At 42.7% G+C, this 20259-nt stretch overlaps 1 protein-coding gene across 13 annotated transcripts in view; it reads left to right on the top strand.

Moving 5' to 3' along the window:
* Nucleotides 1–18504, top strand: part of TNNT3 (troponin T3, fast skeletal type) — a 30106-nt gene extending 11602 nt beyond the window's left edge. For 3 of the 13 annotated variants that reach the window (XM_015631581.2, XM_015631576.2, XM_015631571.2), the window contains 12 exons: nt 780–794; nt 3356–3367; nt 4553–4564; nt 9046–9064; nt 9869–9914; nt 10705–10821; nt 11137–11214; nt 11453–11566; nt 11725–11834; nt 12688–12778; nt 13453–13493; nt 18112–18504. In XM_015631581.2, coding sequence (XP_015487067.1) covers nt 780–794; nt 3356–3367; nt 4553–4564; nt 9046–9064; nt 9869–9914; nt 10705–10821; nt 11137–11214; nt 11453–11566; nt 11725–11834; nt 12688–12778; nt 13453–13493; nt 18112–18160 — 704 coding nt within the window. In that variant the 3' untranslated portion in view covers nt 18161–18504. Of the gene's footprint in view, nt 1–779; nt 795–3355; nt 3368–4552; nt 4565–4950; nt 4972–9045; nt 9065–9868; nt 9915–10704; nt 10822–11136; nt 11215–11452; nt 11567–11724; nt 11835–12687; nt 12779–13452; nt 13494–15609; nt 15651–18111 lie in introns of all 13 variants that reach the window. The other 10 variants (XM_015631580.2, XM_015631572.2, XM_015631583.3 and 7 more) reach the window with 7 other exon arrangements.
* Nucleotides 18505–20259: the final 1755 nt, after the last annotated feature.

The raw sequence follows: 20259 nt of genomic DNA, 5'->3' as shown, positions 1-20259 counted from the left end.
CTTTTTCCATAACTATTGGGGTGTTTCTGGGTCAATGTGCATTATGCAAAACCAGGGGTGGCAAGGTTGCATTTTTACATGATTTTATAGCCTGAATTAAGGTCCAGATCTGGTAAGACAATCTCTCTAATTGGCAAAATAGAAGGTCATGCTTCTTAAAGCATCAGCCTGGCAGCCCAAACCCATTTACCCTTCAGTTGCCCTTCTGCCTGCCCCTCTCTGCTTACCCAGCCAGGCTTCCATGGGATGCTTTATCGTGCAGGTTGGAGAGCAGTAACATGCTCGTGCTCACCTCCCCACATCGGTGTGCAGCCCTACACACCAGTGGTGAAATCCTGGGCACCAATGAAATCAATGCCAGCTCCTCACAGCCCATTGATTTCCACACTGGCTGGGATTTCTATGCACATGAATAAGAGCAAGTTGTCTATACCCTTTTTGCACATTCAAACTTATGGGTAATGGACTTACTTTAAATAGAAGTCATGTTTTTGTCAGCCAAAGGCTACCAGTGGCATTTGATTTATAACATTATGAATATATATGTTAATCATCTGCATTTTTATATCCAAACAACCCTTCCTCTCCACAATTCTAATTGACATTCACATGTGCCCACTATTTCTCACTTAATCTTATTAATGGTGTTTATCCCTTTAACCCCCACCCTCCACCACCTTGGCTAAGGAAAGTGTAAGGGTTTTTAATTATCCTCTGTTTCTTGCTTTAATTCTCTTATCTTTCTTTGCATCTCCTTCCCTGCTACTTCCCTTTTAAAGAAGTCCATGAACCAGGTATGTGACTTCTGAATTCCTCTGCGTCAATCTGAAGGGTTATTGTGTGCTGGAAATTCAATTCCACTTGGCAATTTCACAATTGGGTCATATGCTGAATTGGGACAAAATGGAAACTTTTCAACCAACCAAAAAGAAAAAAAAAAAAAGATGAACACTTGGTTGACAGCTTTTGAAAATTATGGGTTTTATTTAGTTAAAACATTTTGTTCCAACTTTTTTTTCCCCTCTCTCCTCTATGGAAGATTTCCAAATTTTGAAATGAAAATTCTATTTCAGTTGCTTCTGAAGCATTTCCTTTATGGATAATGTGGGGTATATATAGTGTAAAGCAGGAACAAATCTGGAATAAGAAGTTGCCACAAGGCAAAAAGCGGAAAAGTTTTGTTGCAGAGATGTTAATTTCTCTGCAACCTTTATGGTTATTAAATGTTTCTATTTTTTTGACCAAAATCTCAGCTAAATCTATGTGAGTTCTGAAACATTGAAATTTAATTGAAGCTATGATTTATGTTGGAAAATTTTAACAGTAACTCTAGTATTATACTCAGGAATTCAAAGATGGTGGAAGTAAACATAAAAATCAAATATTAACGATAAACTGTAACTTGCAGCTTCCTCACACCTCTGACCAGTCATAATTTCCTCATCACTCTGTGATGCATAATAATGAGGATAAAGCTAACTGCTGCATGAAAAATGTAGTAACATTTTTTGTAGACAAACATCTCAATGTATGAGCTGTAATAACAGGCGCTTACCGGACTTGGAGCCATCCTCACAGTGCGTATGGGAATGTTACAATGTTTATTACCTGGAAAAGCAGAAACTGAACTTGTCCTCTAAACTGTCTGTGGAAATGATTCTGTGCCATTTGGAGTAGCTCTATTAAAGTAGTCACATCGCAGCAGCCTCCCACCCCAGCTATTTCCCTCTGCTGTCCACAGAGGGAGACCAGCCTCTTAGTTCAGATCAATGCTTTTACCAAGGCTGGAGGGAGGTGAAAACTGATTGATTTTTACATGACTTAATACTTCAACATTCATCTCTTCACTGCTTCTCATAACTCTCCTGTTCTCATCGCTTCTGGCTTTGCATCCTTCTCTTCTCTTTTTAATCGTATTCATTTTTGTCTCTTAATCTGCACCTAAGGTTTTTCTGACTTTGATTTGCACGAGCTAAAGGTCATTGCTTCCATCACAGCTTCTTTGCCTGCCTCTGTACCTCTTTTACATGATATTTATTGAACTGCTACTTACCACTTGAGAACTGGTTCTCTATTAGCACTGACAGAAGTATGAGCTTGAAATCTGTGCAAAACACAAGGTATTAACATAATATGACAAACAATAAAGCTATAACAACAGCCTCCCCATGCTTTCTTTTTCCTCTGACACATAAAGCACAATAAAACCAAAAGACAATGTAAATATAACAAGCTTAACAAAAAGCTTTTATGTCAGAGGAAGACTGTCCCAGCTTTTCTTGTAACTGTATGACTATTTAGTTTCTCTGTTATTAATGCTGTCTTTGCCTACCACATCTCCTAAGTCACAGCTTCGGCCTGCACAAGTCACAGTTGATGTTGTGGAATTCTTGCTCTAATTCTTTCATTTTTCCTTCTTGGCTCTTTCCACCTAACCAGCTCATGTTTGTGACATCTAAATTCCTACGTACAAATCTGAAGTGTTCCTGTACGTGGGAACTTGAAGATGTTGAAGAATACCAGAATCATGAAGAATCAATCCATTCCTGAAATTCCCTAAAACTTATTTTCCCTAAAGGAAAGCATAAATATTTTTTGTAACTGAAGGATCACCATCTAAGAAGCTTAGAACAAACTTTTTTAGTGTCCCTGAAAACTTTTAGGGCTGTGACTGCCCCATAGCCCCGACAGAAAGCAGGTATCTGAGCTGCAGAAACCCAAGCCTGTTTACACTCGCAGGCAGTGGACTGCAGCAGGATTCTGGCACACAAACTCAAGCAGTTCTAGTCCTCTGCAGCAAAGACAAGCTCTGTGCAAACACCAATATTGCCAGTTCTGCAGAACTAAGCCTGGACTCTGCCAGCAGAGATGCTTAGACGGTGGAGCTTCAGACCCAGGCATAGGGATACATCCAAAGCAGCACCTCCTTCAGTAACTCACATCCTCATGCCAGCTCTGATAGCTAAAAGGGCAGCTGAAACCTGGGTAACACTAAATGCTTGTAAAATTCTCTTCTTGGGTATGTTTTCTTTCAAATTTAAGGATCACCAGTGTTACTACACTTGCCCATGGTTTATAAATTTGCATGACTTAAACTGTTGCAAATCATCAACATTCAAATTCCCTTTATCTTTTGTTTCTATGGCATCTCCTTCCTATCTACTTCATACCTCACTGTAATTACATTCCTTTTCCACTCTTATTAACAGTCCATCCCTATAACTCAGTCTGCAAATTATACTTCTTCAACCCAGCCTTACCAAAGTTTGAGGTGATCCCTTCCTGCATAACTTATTTCTAATTCTTTTATCTTCCTTTCCTGTGTTTTTCCCCTGACACATCCTACTAAATGAAGCTCCCCCTCCAGGTATGTGATTTAACTTCTAAACTCCCTGGTGTCTGTCTGCTGGGATGGTGTGTGTGCAAAGTGAATACAAGGTGACAGGGGATAACAACTGATCAGTTAAGGATGGATTATAACCTGCATGCCTTTGGGATGGTTCTATGTTAGTTTAATATTTTCTCTCAGTGAAGAGTAATCAGCAGTAAGGGGGAGGAAACTTACCCAATTGCATGAGAATTTCACTAGAAACTGGGGAAACACATTTGTGAAAGGGTAGCTCAGCAAAAAGTCGCCTTGTGGAATGAGTTAAATTCTGCCCTGTGATATGAGAATGAATGTTTCTTCCTACAGGGGAGGATTTATTTCAAATCTCAGGGCAGAATTTGACCCATTGACTGTACATGGGGAATATAAAACACTGTGAGAGTTTGTGGTGTTTTTTATGCCTGCTTTGCAGAATATTTGGTGGGGTGTGTGTGTATGGCTGGAAAGCAAAATCTCCCCTGCAAATTCACATTGCTGATTTATTCCTGCTTTGCCCAAACCCAGAAGAATGACATGTAGACCTGCACAGACTTCTAATGAACCTTTTCTTCCTATGAAGTAATCTGTTTGTAATTTTACATTGCAAATGGATTTGAAGAGCAGCAGTACATTTTTACAGGAATCAATATTGTCTTCAAGGAAGAAAATGGCCTGAGCCATAGATCTAGAAGGGAACTGAGCTTCCTTGGAAGTTAGCTGAACGTTGATGATGAGTTATGGCAGGTATTTCAGCAGGTTTCTGAACCACACTGTGTTTATTTCAAATGGCTGAAATACTGTTGTAGTAAAGGATGGGTCCAGTAGTGCTTTGAGAGTGCTGGCTATGTTCATGTGCATATTTCCAATCAAGGTAAACCTCGGTACACTGTGCTGTCAGGTTGTGCTTTATGCCATATGATGATTAGAAGTGTTTTTTAAGCACTGCACTATTATCATAAATCTACCTCTTTTACCCTTCCTGTTCTGTGACTTCTCTTTATGTGTTATTTCAAATGTAAATATTCCACCTGTTTACTTCTTAACTTCATTCTTGGCTCCCCTTTTCCTCTCTGCCCCTCCTCCCTGTTGGCTCAAAAGCTCTTTTGGTGTGTGAAATAACAAGTTCCTTGTTGTCATTCTCTTGTTTTCCATCGCAACTTGTTCCATGACACTTCACACCTGAAGTTCATGAGCCAGGTATGTGACACGACTTCTGGTTTACTCCACCTAGGTGCAACATGAAAGTGTGTATGTGTGTGAGAGAGGGAGAGAACAGGAGTCCTGGGCTGGTAGAAGAGAAGAAAACAAGAGAAACAAACATTAACCACAATTATCCTTTGCAGCCTTTTTCTCCATTAACCTCCATGCTTACTTCTACTTTAACATTACAGCATTTTAAAGTCCTGACAGTCTCTCCAGTTTTCTCCCTGCCTTAGTTCACTAATTCCTTTTTTTCTTCCCCCCCTCATGATTCCCCTGGTCTCTTTCTCAGGATTCCAAGAGCTTTAAATAACTGTTCTGTTTTTTGTTTGTTTTTTTTTCTATTTCCTGTCTTTCCATCACTGCTTGCACCATGACAACAGCAGAGGAAGCTCATGAGGAAGGTATGTGACGTACCTACAGACCCTCATCCTTTTTCTCTTTCAGTGCTGAGGAAACAGTGTCTAAAACACTGACATTGTTCAAGAGAAAAGAGTATGGGAGGGAAATGATCTCTCTAGATGGATTTCAATGAACATGGAGAAAGGGATGTTTGTTAGCCAAATCAAATCACCAAAATGGGGTTTTTTTCTTCTTGTTCCATCTCCAGAGAGTCCAAGATTCCCAGCATAACAGGGAGGGAGTGGGGACAGGTGCTCTTAGCACAGTGCTGGTTGTGGATTGACTACTGTGCTTCTTCTCTTTGTCTTTTGTCCTCCAACCTACAGCCAATGAAGAAGGCGAATACAATGATGGTAGCTCAGTGTTGTCTTAGGACAACAAAGTCATCTTTCTAATATCTCACTCTCTTTTATGTGTTTTTGTTCCTCACTTTCTTTTAAACTCAGGAACTGGGCCAAAACATCTCTGCTGCAAAGAATCGCTCACTGTGCATATCCAATCACCCTTGGGGAGTCATTAGTGTACTGAGAAGCCTCTATATCCTCATTGGGATAGTAGATGGTGAAAATCAAGCTCTAGAAGCTTGCTCTGGACTTGTCTTTTAGCCAGAATCTGTTGTGCTCTAGCTCTCATCAGTAAAATGAGTCTATCCCCAGAAAATCAAGAAAGAATCTTTTAAATCACAGTGGCATATTTGAAAATGGAGCTGAGCCCTGCATAGACATGCATCCCTCACACAGCCTTGGGTGGTCATGGGCTCCAGGCCTGAATCTACAGAAATGTAAACTTCTGCTCAAGCCATGCACTTAAAATGATGCTAAACATTAAACATCTATCCAGATGGGTGGAGCTAAATATAGTGTGGTTGCAATACTTGGTTGAGTGTGTGCTGGAGCACACAGCTAGGGACAAGACTCACATGAAAGGACCAAACCCAAGTGTGCGCAGGGTCAGTGTTGCTCTTGTAGAAGATAATTTAGCCCCTCCCTGCCCAGTTTAAACATACAGAAAGTTCTTATGGAGTTTTAGAGGCTGTTGAAGTAACAGGGCTCTTCCTGACTGCCCCAGCCCCTAGAGCAACCAGGCAGCTGCTTCAAAAGACAAAGCCCAGCATCACTTGAAAACACCCTGCATTTTCTGTGTTTCCTTATTTTGTTTCATTTTGCTTTTGTAGATTTTTTTGTTGTTGTTTTTCTTTTGTTTTAATTTTCTTGCTCACTTTTCAGGCTTCTTTTTTAATTTAGGGAAATACCCTGAGGACCTTCCTGAGCCCCTCTCTGTCTTTCTTTTTCTCATTCTTTTCCCTTTTTTTTTTTTAATAGCATATTGATTTCCATTTTTTCCCAAGGACACGGTGTGAGTTAGATGTGTTGCTTCTGAGAAGTGGGATTAAGGGAGGGTGTTTAGGGATTTCTGAGTGAAATAAAAGCAGTTCAGATGGATTCCCAGCGAAGGAGAGCACCGTGTGAATACCTCATAGACTGGGCAGGAGAAAGCAGGGTGGTGGTATTTTGGTGGAGTATCCTCTCCCTGCGTGAAGCCTTTTGGAAACCAGAAACTCAAAGACTCTCTAGTCACCAGGGCAGTGAACTTGGATTGGCAGTGTCTCTTACCTTCTTTTGGCAGGGTTGCATGTGGGGATTTTGTCTCAGCCCCATGGCTCATAGTCAGAACGACCGGAATGACAGTCAAAATCCGCCATAGGAACAGGAATTTGCTTTGACAATTCCTGCTTGTCAACAAATTTTGGCCCAGTTCCTTAACTCAGTGCCTTGAAAGATGGGGCATTTCAAAATAAATCCTATCCCTGGACTGCTTTTGGTTCATACGCTATGGACAAAGGCTGGGTCATGCATTGCAGAGGATAGATTTTTTTACTGTTTAATTTTTAATAAAATACCCCTTTTTTCTGGAGGTACCTTTAAGAATTCTAACTACAATTTCTTATTTCAAGAACAACTAACCTTATTTTTGCATTTTTACAATTGTTTGTTGGCACGCTGATTTGGTGGCAGCTGAAACCAAATTCACACAGTTACTGACAGACAGGTGTAGACCCTGGCAACCAAGCTCAACAAACAAAACCAGTCATTTCCTGTCTACTCTTTTCCCACCCCACTCTCTCTTTTGAAGTGTTACTAACTGGCAGTTTTAAGCCAAACAGGAATGTTTGTGGAAATTATCTGGGTATGTCATGAAGGAAGGGAATCCTGTGTAAATAACATACCTGATTGACTGGTTAATTATGATTACTTTTCCTCTCTCCAGGTAAAAGGCAATTTAGCTAACATGTTAAGAAGCTCACTGGCTATTTGAAAAGCAAAACAAATAAGAAAAATAAGTGGAGGAATACAAAAGCATGCTGTTGGCTAATGGTCTTTTTCTTCAGGAGTGATTTGGGACTTCCTTTATAGTGGAGCAGTCTAAAATACATTTGTAATTACGTGCTGTTTATTTTCTTAGCATTGCTCTGGCATCTGGAGGCCTCAACTGAGATATGTTTTGGCAGGCACTGTTCTTCCAGTAAATGAGAAAAGTCAAGCCCCTAAAATGTCATTAATGAAATTTGTATGGGAATGAGTGGAAAAAAAGGAAATGTCGGTTTCTGATTTCTTTTACACATCTCTCACATATTTTCTCTTGATTATCTCAATAACACATTTCCAATCACTCTCTCAGTTTTTTGTTATCCATCACCCTTACATCTGATTGCCTCCATAAATTTTTTCTATTGTAAGTTTTTTGCTATTTTCCCTTCATATAATATTTCATTTTCTTTTTCCTATTTTTTTCTATTTGCTATTCCAAATTTCCACCATCTGTCCCTAAACTACTGGACGCAAATAAGCATTTGAAAAAATATATCTTTCTGTGTCATGATATTGATAAAGGGCTCATGCACCCACTACTGAGGCAGTAATTTTTATTTTTACTTCACAATTCATTTTTTTTACCAGATTCAGTAGGCTGTGAGCTTTTTTTATTTCACTTCCTTTCACTGAGCAAACACAGGGAGAGTCTTGTACCGCAGAATCCATCAGCATCCCTGAAAGTTCAAATGTAGTGTGTGGTTATGAAAGTCAACCTGGGTCTCTGAGAGAATGGGCCAGAATAAACACATAGGTTTAATTTATTTCTATTTGTAAGAGTAACAGCACTGAACTTGCTGCCATTACACTGGAGTTAATAACTAAAGTTTAAAAAGAATAGCAGGGAGGGGAGTTGACCACAAGCACAAATGTTAAGCAAGTAACTCATAAGACCAGCACATGTCTGAGAGCCAGGGAAAGGTCACTTGTTGCAAGGGAACAATTCTGTGATGGTTTAGCCTACCTGTCAGGGAATTATGCCTCTCCTGGAGATGAAAAGATCATTCCCACTAATGCCCATGGGAATTTTGCATGTACCTCAGCAGGAGAGGGTGCTTGCTAAGAGAGGATGGTCTTTCCAAGCTGGGTTTGAGGAGCACCACACAGTGCAGAAGAATAAGCATCATCCCCATGGCACCAAGGTATCTCAGGGACACGTGCCCTAAGATGTCCTGTAAGCCAATGAACCTGGGGAAAACGTGTGTCATAAAGGTTTTCCCCTTCTGGCCTTCATGTGAGGCATTTGAACAAAACTAGTGAAGCCTGGTTATCACTGAGACACGATTTTGTGAATTCAAGTTAATTTTAACAAAAAAAGTGCTGGTTGAAAAAGGCCTAATTTTCTTCTACCCTCCAGCCCAGCTGGCCTCCTTAGAGCTTTGGTCAGGATGGTTTGAGAAAAATGATTTTGCATTTACACAAAACGACTGCTTTCCAGATGCTACGTTTGGGACTTTTATAGTCTCTTGATTCTTTCCTGCCAAATTCTGTTTCGAGGGTAAAAACAGATTCACTCCTAGCAAAAGGGGTGTGTGAGTGTGTGTATTTCTTTTGGAAGTGCTTGAGATTTAACCAGTCTCTCTGTATGTTTCCCCTAAGATTAAATTTCCCTTCCCTCCTTTTACTTTAGCAGCTGGCATGATCTCTGTTGTTTTAACTTTCTTCCTCTTTTTCCCTTCCTGTTTTGCTACATCGTTCCAAATACAGAGGAGAAGCCCAGAATAAAGTAAGTGTGATGGGCAGAGTTTCAAAACCCTGGGTTCATTTCCCTAATCTAGCAGAAGCCCTTAGATTCTGTATTAGGCAAGTGGCCACCAGAAGCCTTTATCCAACTCTCCCTCACGCAACATCCATCTGTTTGTTCCTGCATGCCTTTCCAGGATGTCTGCTTCCTTCAGAGGATGCCTTAGCAGCAGTTACTGGCCTGGGCCTTAAGACCTGTTCCTGCTAGAGTCAGAGAATTCATGAACTGTCTGAGATGCAGAAGTCTCACAGTACCCCAAAATATAGGCAGCTCAACAGTGAATGCTCTGTGAGAGGCCATGGCTGGGAAGCTGCCCTTTCCATCCAGGATCGCTGACAGTGGGAAGGGTGGCAAATGTTGAGCTGGGTTGAGTTGAGCTTTACTAAGGTTCACTATGGACCTGTTGGCTCTGGGCCCCAGCACTTTCCCTTCCCACCCTGCCAGCTGCCCAAGATTGGAGCATACAGCCCTGCACAGGCAGACTCACAGACCAACATCTTTCCATGTGGTAGGGAATGACCATATGCATTGGGGATAAAGAGAGGCTTTAGGGGTAACTCCCTGCCTTGCACAACCTTCCAGGAAGGACAATGGTCCTTAGGACTTTTCTGGAGTAGTTTTCCACTGATGTGCTCTTTCACCCCTCGCTATCTCCACCAACATCCCCCCTTGTCAGCATGGTTCCTGAGAGCAGGGCAGGATGGGCTATTAAAAAAGCTGCATATTCGTTAAGAAGAAAATCCTTTATTTTTCTTTTCTATTTGTTTTGTTTTTGACTCTCTGCAGACTAACTGCTCCTAAAATACCAGAGGGTGAGAAAGTAGATTTTGATGTAAGTATTCCTAAGACTGGCTGTGTTTGTCCTTTATACCTGACAATAAACATGAGTGCAAACCCACTTAACTCCTCCTGTACTGGATATTGCAGAGGGTAAAGGCAAAAGTATGATTGATTTCCCACTTGATTTCAGCAAAAGGCTACTCTCTGCTCCCTGAAACTGTCTGAATGCATTCACCGATAATGTGACTAAGCTAAAGTCATGTATTTCTTCTTTTTTGTTTATCTCTTTGAATCTTTGAATCCACCATAAGGAGAAAGTAAGTGTTTTAGGAATCTCAGATCCTCTGTCCCATTGTTACAAATGGCTTGAAAGTTCCAGGTCCTCGTCTGTTGCTGAGAAATACTAGCTAAAATTACAACAATAAGTAGAGATCCAAACACCTTCCTATAAAGTTTTTAGAAAAATGTAGAAATTCTGGTGTTGAAACCCTCCACAAAAATATTTGCTTTTCCCCAAACACAGGAATATTTTCTAGGTAAGATTTGTATTGCAAAGCCAAGAGGAGTCAGCTAAGTATATGCAAAGATAGGTGTGTCAGCAAAGCCATGTATAAAATATGGTGTAGGGAAATGGGAGATTTGTAATTACACTTCTGGGCTCCTGACTGTTGCATGAATAAGTGTCTGATTGCACTAACAGCCATTAAAGTTAATCCATAGATTTCTATGGAAGTCTACAGACACTTTCTACTTTTGTTTCTCTTTGTATGCAGGGTGCTGGGAATGTCCAGGACATAATACCTAGAGCAATATGGACTTAATGAGTTTTCCTGCTTTTCTAGGACATCCAAAAGAAAAGGCAGAACAAAGACCTGATTGAACTGCAGGCCTTGATTGACAGCCACTTTGAAGCCAGAAGAAAGGAAGAGGAAGAGCTGGTTGCTCTCAAGGAGAGGATTGTGAGTCCTTGTACTGCTGTTTCCCTGTACTAGATTGAGAGATCATCTGTAGATGAGAAGCTGAAACCACTGTCAGACTTTGACAGAAAGCTGTGCTGTCACGTACTGAAGTGACTGCTCAAGTCATCATCAAATGGCTTCTCTTTCTTAGCCTCTTGTTTTATATCTGAGAATTGTACAAGAGACCCTTCTGCATGTTCTAGAAAAAGGTGGCTCACACTCAATGAAGCAAAACTCTTGGTAGTGGGGTGTAAAGTGGAGGCAGATAAAGCCATGATGATGATGATCCAATGCCTCTGGCACTGCTCCCCGCAGGAGAAGCGCAGAGCTGAAAGAGCAGAGCAGCAGAGAATCCGGGCCGAGAAGGAGAAGGAGCGTCAGGCAAGACTTGCGGTATGTGTCTTTTCTTCCCTCTCCTTGTTTCTGCATTGAACTGGAGAGATCTCTAGAGACAAAAAACCAACAGGTTCTGCTTGCCTCAGTCCAGAGGTGAAATGAGCAAGGGCAGAAAACAGGAGCTGCTAATTCTCATCAATGTACTTCTGTACCACATTCCCTGCACTGACACTGGCTGCTGGGAAAGCTGGGAGTCTGTCCTAGAGTAATTTGTTTTGTGTGTCACACTCCACAGGAGGAAAAGGCACGGAGAGAGGAAGAAGATGCCAAGAGAAAAGCTGAGGATGATCTGAAGAAGAAGAAGGCTCTGTCCTCCATGGGTGCAACATACAGCAGTTATCTGGCTAAGGTAAAATCATGGATTGATGAAAGAAATATGAAAACAATAATCCATTAAGTTGACTGGGAACAGTCTTCATTAGCAGTTGAAAATATGGCCCAATGTTGAAATTGTTTCATTCAGGCTTGATTTCTGCAGTCTGATGCTAATTGATATTCTGAAAATAGGCTGACCAAAAGAGAGGAAAGAAGCAAACAGCTAGAGAGACGAAGAAGAAGGTCCTGGCAGAGAGGCGCAAGCCCCTGAACATTGACCACCTTAATGAAGACAAGCTGCGGTAACATGTTTATCTTAATTTATGGAATGTAGTCCACTGATATTTGCTCTTAGTGTCCTGAAGTCTTCTCTGGTGATAAAATGAGGTAGAGAAGGGGACCTTCCTTTAAATTCACCACGGGACGCATTTAAGTAGTGCCCTTGCTTAACCTGGAGAATGCAGGAGTAATGGGAATGTAGGGAAATGTTGAAATGGTTTGGTAGCCCTCTAGCTGTGCTCCTGGAATAGCTCTGCTGATTAGGATTAGTTGCTTACAGAACTGGCTCTGGGATTGGCTGCACAAGCCTACGGACTGGTATCTGGGGTATCTGTTCCCAGGGGTGAGTTAATGCTGCTAAGGTATGAATAGGATCTCCATGAAGGCTGGAGGTTTGGAAGCTAAGTGCTCTGCTGCAGAGCAGTCATCAGATGATAGTCTGGACTGCACATGTTGGAGTTTACACATGATTGAAAGATGAAGTTGGCTCACCTCAGGCCTGACACAGATGAGACTGCACAATGGCAACTGCTCTGCTTATCTGGGTGACCTTCAAAGTTCTCCTTCCTTCTTGTCTGATTCCACTGCAGTCTTATCTCTCATTAAGAGTTAGGGGGAAAATTAGAGGAATTATGTTAATGTGTGACACATGCAAGACTGCAAGTCTAAAAGATTGGAAGGTGAGAAAAGTGTGACCTTGAAAATGATGAGTAGCTTTAAGAGAACAGAGAGGGTTTACAGGAAGATGATTGAATGGCACTAAATAAAACTCATTATGTGAGTTTTATATTGAATGAAACATCAATATGTGATGTGAAAACAATGGAAAATCTCTGATGTAATGTGTTTCTTCCATCTTCTCCCATAAACACACAGGGACAAAGCTAAGGAGCTGTGGGACTGGTTATATCAGCTAGAGACTGAGAAGTATGACTTTACAGAGCAGATCAAGAGGAAAAAATACGAGGTGAGTTGAGACGCCATTTTGGTAATAGCCCTGGGTCCAACATGTAAAATTTTCTGTGATTTCTCTGGCAAAAATCATGTTGTGACTTTATTTGGGTCTCCAATGACCCTGCAAGCAAGCTGCTTGGTACTGCATTCCCCTAATATACATACTTGAACTGGATTTCACATTTTAGGCTAAAATTGAATAGGTCACTTCTAAGGTTTTCAGTACCCCATGGAAAGGCAATACCAATGGAAATTGGACTCCCTGCCTTCTCCTGAAACATTGTTCATTCTTGTTTATCTGTAGGTAACTGGCCTGAAAATTCAGTAACTCTGAGTTCACACACCTCCATTGCACAGTAATATTTTTAGATCCATCTTTGAGTTCAAACTTGAATGTTGTAAGTTTATTCCATCCCACAGAGATTACCTGTGGACTGAGCTCTCTGGAGTCACTGAAAACTGTCTCCAGCCAGGAGCATCTGACTGAAGTGTCATATGGTAACAGAAAGTGGACATGTTTCCTTCTCACAGTCACTGGATAGGGTGGCACTCACCCACATTAGGTTTCAGTGGCTGAGAAATCCTACTGGATCTCTCTCGGTCTTGCTCTCCTTTTAACTCCCAATCACACAGACACGTGCTACAGGCAGTGAGCAACACCAATGTAACTATCTCAATCTCTCTTAGATTTTAACAATGCGTTGCAGGCTGCAGGAGCTTTCCAAGTTGTAAGTACAATGAACTTGCCTGTGTAACAGCAGCAGCAAAGGCTACCAAATGCATGAGCCTGCCGCATGGTCAGAGCCAGGTGCCAGACAGGAGCTGGCACTTGGCTCCAAGTGCAGAGAGAAAAGAGAAAAATGGATCTTGTGTCTCTCCATTCACTTCCTTTTTCTCTCCCTTTCCATTCTTTGAAAAGACATAAAGTGTGGTAATTTAGGAAAAGAGTCAGGACTCCAACAGGGATTTGGTTAAAGAACTGAGAATTCAATCTACTGACAGCACCTTAAAATAATTCCCTATCCAAAACTCCATATCTAAAACCAGGTATTACATGCATGGGGACATCAGCCCCGCATATCACACCCAGGATAAGTGCAGAAACTTAGGGATCCACGTGTAATAGCATAGACTACAGCATATAGAGAATAGTGTGGGGTTTGGAAAGCCTCTCCACCTTGTGGCACATGGTTATCTAGAAGACTGGCAGAGGGCTAGCTTAAGGATAACAGGCCAAGTTGGTGTGGAAAAACAGGAAATAAGGCCAGGGGAGGGGTACATGCTTTGGTAATGAGACCTCTGCATAAACAAAGAGGTGGGTGCCTGCTGATGAAAAGCAAGGAGACAAAGTACAAAGAATGAGCAAAGGAGAAGGAAAATGCACAGCTAAGATGGGAGAAGAAAAGTGGAAGAATAAAGGGAGGATGACAGAAGGAAAAAATGAGGAGAAAGGTAAGTGAAAATAGGAAAGAGAATGAAGGAGCCACAAGCAAGGATGCAAGGGAGAGACAAAGGAAGGAAGTGGGACACAGAAGTAGAGCCATTCTTTAGCTCTAGTGTCTGTTGCTCTTTGGTGCTTCATTGGAGAGTGAGTGTCGTAGTCACAAACATAAGGTTATGACTGAAGGTAAGTCTTAAGTGCTTGGGTCAAACTGAAGAAAACTGGTTCTCCTCAACACTAGGGGAAAATTCTTGGTTGGAAAATATAAATCTAAACTGCTGTGACAAATACTAAAACTTCCACAAGTAAGTACAAAAGCAAGTGATCTGTTGATCTTTCCTTGCTTGTGTTGTCCTGTTCCTGGTGACATTTCAGTCTCTTAATTTTTTGTTTGCTATGGAAAGACATGAGCCAGGAATTACCAATTCCTGGGACATCTGGAATGTATGACTTTTGTTTTTCTTTTTTTGCACGCCGGGAATGTCAAGTGTGACTTCAAATATTTACAGAATTTGGGTCATCAGTTCTTGGACCGGCAGAGCCTGTGTCGAATTTTGAATTGTGCCAAAAGCAAAGCATACCTCTCTGCAAGGGCATTTCTTCAACCCAGGAAAATTAAGCTGAACACAGACTAGTTACAAATGAGAAGATGGAGAGGAAAAAGAGGGCTCCCTATCACACCCTAGTGTTTTGTAGGCTTTTCCAGGACATGAGTCCCAGCATTTCACTAATGAGTCCAGGCCTACAGACCAAACTGAGTTACTAAGTCAGGCCATAAGGTGTTTATCCCATGCAAGGTAGGTATGTGCATTCCTATGCATCAGGTCATCTTCTCTTATTAAATGAGTGGCTGGGAAAGTGGTGAGTGCTGCAAGCTCCTCACCTCCTGCTCTGCCAGCCAGCAAAAGGTATTGCAGCAGAATGTGATACCCATCTTCTATTCTGGAGGTCCCCACCCAAAGACCACTGAAAATCTTTGGGTTTACACAAATACCTGATGTTCAGAAGCAAGGGAAGAGTGAGAAGGTGAGATTGAAACATGCAGGTGATGGAGCCATCCAAGAGCTTTCCAGTTGGCCAAGGTGACATTCATTCCAGTTTACCTGCCTGCAGCTTGACATGTGAGTTCATAGGAGATTAATTTCAATAGGCAGAAACACTTCTATTAAGGGTTATAAAAATCTAGCTCTTCTGTCCCTTGACATGTGAAGGTGGTTTGCAGATTTATTGCCATGAAGTAACATTTCTGTCCTTCAACCATGGATGAGCTTTTATTTCAAAGGAAGTATTAATTCCTATTACAGGCACCTGTTTCAAGCACTTTAGCAGGTAAAACTCTCCTCTCCTTGAGGGAACATGGTTTCTTTGTCTCTAAAAACCCTGGTCATGTATGTTGTTTGCAGATTGTCACCCTCAGAAACCGGATCGATCAGGCCCAGAAGCAGTAAGTATTTATATCCCCTTCCAAGCTCCTGGCTTGGGGATATCTTCTCAGTGTTCGAATGTGTCACTTCAGCCTCAACACTGACATTTTCTTGTTGCAATGAAATGGGGCTAGAGATGGAAGGGCCACTCCCATCCTGCCTCACATTGAGAAAATGAAGGGGAAACTGAAGTGAATGTAACACCTAACAAGAAAAAAATCCTGTTTCTTCACTATACCATACCTTCAAAAATTTCCTCTGCTTATTGTTGGGTTTTTCAAACACCTGATAGAGGTGCTTGGAATACTTGAGGGAATACAACCCTTGTTTATGAAGGATAAACAAGTGGTTGCTAAGATTACGAAGAATGGTGTGTAACAAGACTAACATAATGGGATTACTGTTGTGAGTTCTTTTCACTCATCAGCTTCCTTCCACTTTCCTTCACCACAAGACTACTTCATTACTTTTTTGAGTCTAGTATCTTTATTCTAGGTATTTTAATGGATTTATGAGATACCAGGGGTAGACACAGCCTGGGGGTTAGAACATGCAGAAGACTAACACTCACAGAAAAGTAACTGCAGGGCAGAAAGGGAGGAGAACTCTTCAGTGGTGTGATTGCTCTTCTTTGTGCATCTGTATCTTTTTAGCAAAGTCATGCCAGGAATGAAGCAGTGATCTTTGGTGGTATCTTTGGATGACAGGAGTGACCAGTTACTGCCTTCCCACTTCCCAAAGACACCCTGACTTATCAAATGAATGTAACACTAGGGGATTGGTTGTCTGTAATGCCAAACATAAGGCTTGACCTTCCTGTGGTATTTTCTGTACAGAGGTGATAAACCTCAGCAGAATGTGCAGACAGATGTCCTGGTTTGTCTGGGTGTGCCTGTTCTTGAGGGGCACTACCACACCACCCACAACAGTCCGCTGCCTGCTTGTTCCCCCAAAAGACATGATACTCTCTCAGGACATAATTTGAAAAGGTTGCACTGAGAAGCCCAGAGCTAATGAGATTTCTGTGTGCTTAAATTTCTATCCACGCTAGACACTATCATTCCAAAGCAGTGCCTGCCAGCATGTTATACAAGGATCAAATGAGTCTTTTGCTTCAGACTTTATTAAATCTCCTTAAGCACACTCTAAAGGTTAGGTGTAACATCAAACATCACAGGTGCTTGTGGACATAAAAGGACTCTGTCTTTGTTTGAGGAGCTATTCAGTTCCTACACTGGGTTTTGAACCTTCAGAAAGGCTGGCAAAAGGGACATAAAGCTTAATTTAATATAAGCAGAAAGTGCATGCTCTCTTTTATGTAAACCATCAATTTTTTTCAAATAGACCAAGCCTATCTTGGTCAAAGGTAAAGTATCCACTATGTGTGTGTCTCTGTCATTGTGCTACATCCTTCTGTAAATATGGCTGGTGCTCTTGAACCAATCCATGGGGCAGCAGAACAAAAATCTCCCCAGTTGTGATGTCCCCATGTTTTTCTTCTCCCTGGAGGAACCAGGGGTTCTGAAGAAAGGTCTCAATTGACAGCAAGGTCCCAGTACCTTGTGTTTGGTCCCCAACCCCACAATCTGCCACGTCAAAGAGCTGCCCCAACTTTGCATGTGCTTTGGTTCAAGAAGCAGCCTCATCACTGTGTGTGTGAGATGGAAGAGTTTGGGGGTGTGCTGACCCCCACAAAGCAAGGTGCTGCTAATGGGAACTAGTGCAGAATCTAACTCAACTAACTTCCTGCCTAGCCTCATTCTGAGTTCAGACTTCTCAGGCAGAAGGTAAGTGACTTGCATGCAGGATTGTGTGCAAGAACTCTTGGAGACAGTTTGCCTCAGGTGCTTTGAGTGGGGAGTGTAGCTGGGCTGCTCCCACACACTATGAGCAAGACAAGGATACTGATATGAGAGCAGGCCTAAAAGGTTGGTTGGATTGTTTTGGAGGCTCTTGCTCTCATGGTATAAATAGTCACTCTGCTAGAGCAAAGCACTTCTTAGTTGTATATAAGTTAGTGTTCAGCTTTTTGCCTCCACTGCTGAATGGAACATCTGGGGAATTTGATCAGAGCTCTTTCGTACTGAGCAAATTTCTCTAGATAGAGCTCTAAATCCTAAAATCCAGAGCATAGCTGATTAATATGCAGAAAACATTCAGAAAATATCAAGTCTGTGGCTGCACAGACCTGTCACTTAATTTGGAGACCACCTAGATTGCTACCCTGATAATCCAGGAGTCTGGAAGGGTCTATCTCTTTCAGGCATGCACATCCTGCCTTTCACACCAAGAGCCTCAGGAGAAATCTTTTTCCACAATATCAACGATATTTTTCTTAGGATGTGGTAAATGGCAGGTGTGCCCAGCATGTGAGAAGCGAAAGCAGCTGAAACCTAATCTAAGAGTCAGAAATGCAAAGTGGCCACAGAGCCCCTCTGCTTCCATCATGCTGACATGTTTTTCTTTCCTTTTGCATTGTAGCAGCAAGAAGGCAGGAGCCAAGGGCAAGGTTGGTGGGCGCTGGAAGTAAAGAACCAGGCAGGATGGCCTTTAGTGGTGTGCTGAACCCCTGCTGGTCTCCTCTTTCCTCCTTCACCGGTCACTTGTGTTCTCATGCCTCAATGATAACAAAAATCGCATCAGCCTGGATTGGCTATTGCTGCTGCTTTTCTTCCTGGAGGGGTCTGGTGGCTTCCTCAGGCAAGGGGAAGCAGGTTCCCTGTGGAACTGGGATGACCCCTTGCTGGCATCTTCAATTCCTGCTGAGCATGTCCCTTATCCTCCTGATACCAGCCCTATGCTGTCCTGTAGATTGCTGTGTACAAATCTCTGGATTTTGTAAATAAAGCACAACCAGTACCTACTCCAATGACAGCCCTCTGGAATGGTGTATTATGTTTTATTTAATGCCTTCCCGTTTTCCAAGAATTTGGGAACTTGTCCAAACCCTCACTTAATATCATTTGATCTGTCTCTACAAGGGGGAAAAGGCTCAGTATCATCAGCAAAGACTCAGGACTGGGAGCCTGTTTTAAGCCGTCCTACAGACAGATACCAAGAGCTGACTGTTCTCAGGGAGCTCATAATCTGGCTGCCAAATGTAGTTCAAATTGACTTCAAAGTTTGAGTGATGAAGTGAATCAAAGAATCAGGAATAAAGGAACAAATCTCCAGAAGTGGTAGTTTTCAGCACAATGCTTTTATTAAATGTAGACAAGTACAATAGAGAATGATTTATTCAAATATTACATTAAAATATTTATTGAGCCTGTTAGCCTGCATGAAATATTAAAGTCCAATACCGAAGTGTGAGTTACTTGGTTAATTCAATGTAGATGTCAAAACATGAGAGGCTTACTAAATTCAAGGTGCAAGCTGTTCTGTAGGGCCTTTTGGCTTTGCCAACCCTTGAACTGCCCTGGTGGAGGGAAGTCCATCAAAGTCTCTCCTGTGTTTCCAAACTTCTGTTTCTGATGCCTGTATGGAGAGGTTTAGACGTGAAGAGGCCTGAAAGATCATATAGTTCTAACTCCCCTGCCATGGGCAGGAGCACCTTCCACTAGACCAGGTTGCTCAGAGCCCCACCCAACCTGGCCTTGAACAGTATCAGGGATGGGGCATTCACTTCCTCTTTGAGCAACCCGTTCTAGTGCCTCACCACCCTCCCAGTAAAGAATTTAATCCCAACATCCAACCTAACCCTGCCCTCTCTCAGTTTAAAACAGTTGTCCCTTGTCCTGTCACCACATACCTTGGCAAAACGTCTGTCTTTCTTATAAGCCCCCTTACATTCTGGAAGGTCACAATCAGGTCTGCACGGAGCCTTCCCTTTTCCTGGCTGCACATCCCCAGCTCTCTGCCTGTCCTCACAAGAGAGGTGTCTCAGCCCTTCCAGCATCTCTGTGGCCTCCTCTGGACCTGATGCTACAGCCCTGTTTCTGTTGTGCAGGGGTCTCACTGGCATGGAGGACAGGAGGAGAGTCGGGACAGGACCCCAGCAATGGCAAACAGCACTGCAGCATCCCACAGAGGCGAGATTTTCACATAATCACAGAACTGTTAGTGTTGGAAAGGACCTTTGCTTGTTCGGTCCATTCCCCCTGCTAAGGCAGTGTCACCCAGAGCAGGTGACACAGGAATGTGTCCAGGTGGGTTTCAGTATCTCCAGGGAGTGAGATTCTACATTCTCCCTTGGCCAGCCTGTTCCAGTGCTCTGCCACTCTCAGTGTAAAGATGTTCTTCCTCGTGTTGAGGTGGAACTTGTTGTGTTTCAGTGTACGGCCATGGCTCCTTGTCCTGTCGCTGGGCAGCACTGACAAGAGTCTGGCACCATCCTCTTGGCACCCGCCCTTGAGGTACCTGTACCCTGTAATGAGATTGCCTCTGAGTCTGTGCTAGTCTCCAGACTGAACAGGCCCAGCTCCCGCAGTCTCTCCTCTTAAGAGGGACGCTCCAGACCCGTCCTCATGTTTTGGACCTTCCACGGGACCCCGTCAGGCTCCGTGCCTTTCTTCGCCGAGGAGCCCCGGGCCGGGCCAGCACGCTCCTGGCCCTGTGCCCCGGTGCCGGCTGAGGCCGCGCCGAGCTCCTCCGCGCCAGCAGGGGGCGCCGCCGCCCCGCCGGAGCCGC

Source organism: Parus major, chromosome 5 (genome assembly GCF_001522545.3).
Source record: "Parus major isolate Abel chromosome 5, Parus_major1.1, whole genome shotgun sequence".
Lineage (NCBI taxonomy): Eukaryota > Metazoa > Chordata > Aves > Passeriformes > Paridae > Parus > Parus major.
The sequence above is the reverse complement of the archived record's forward strand: the minus strand, read 5'-3'. Positions and strand labels throughout refer to the sequence as shown.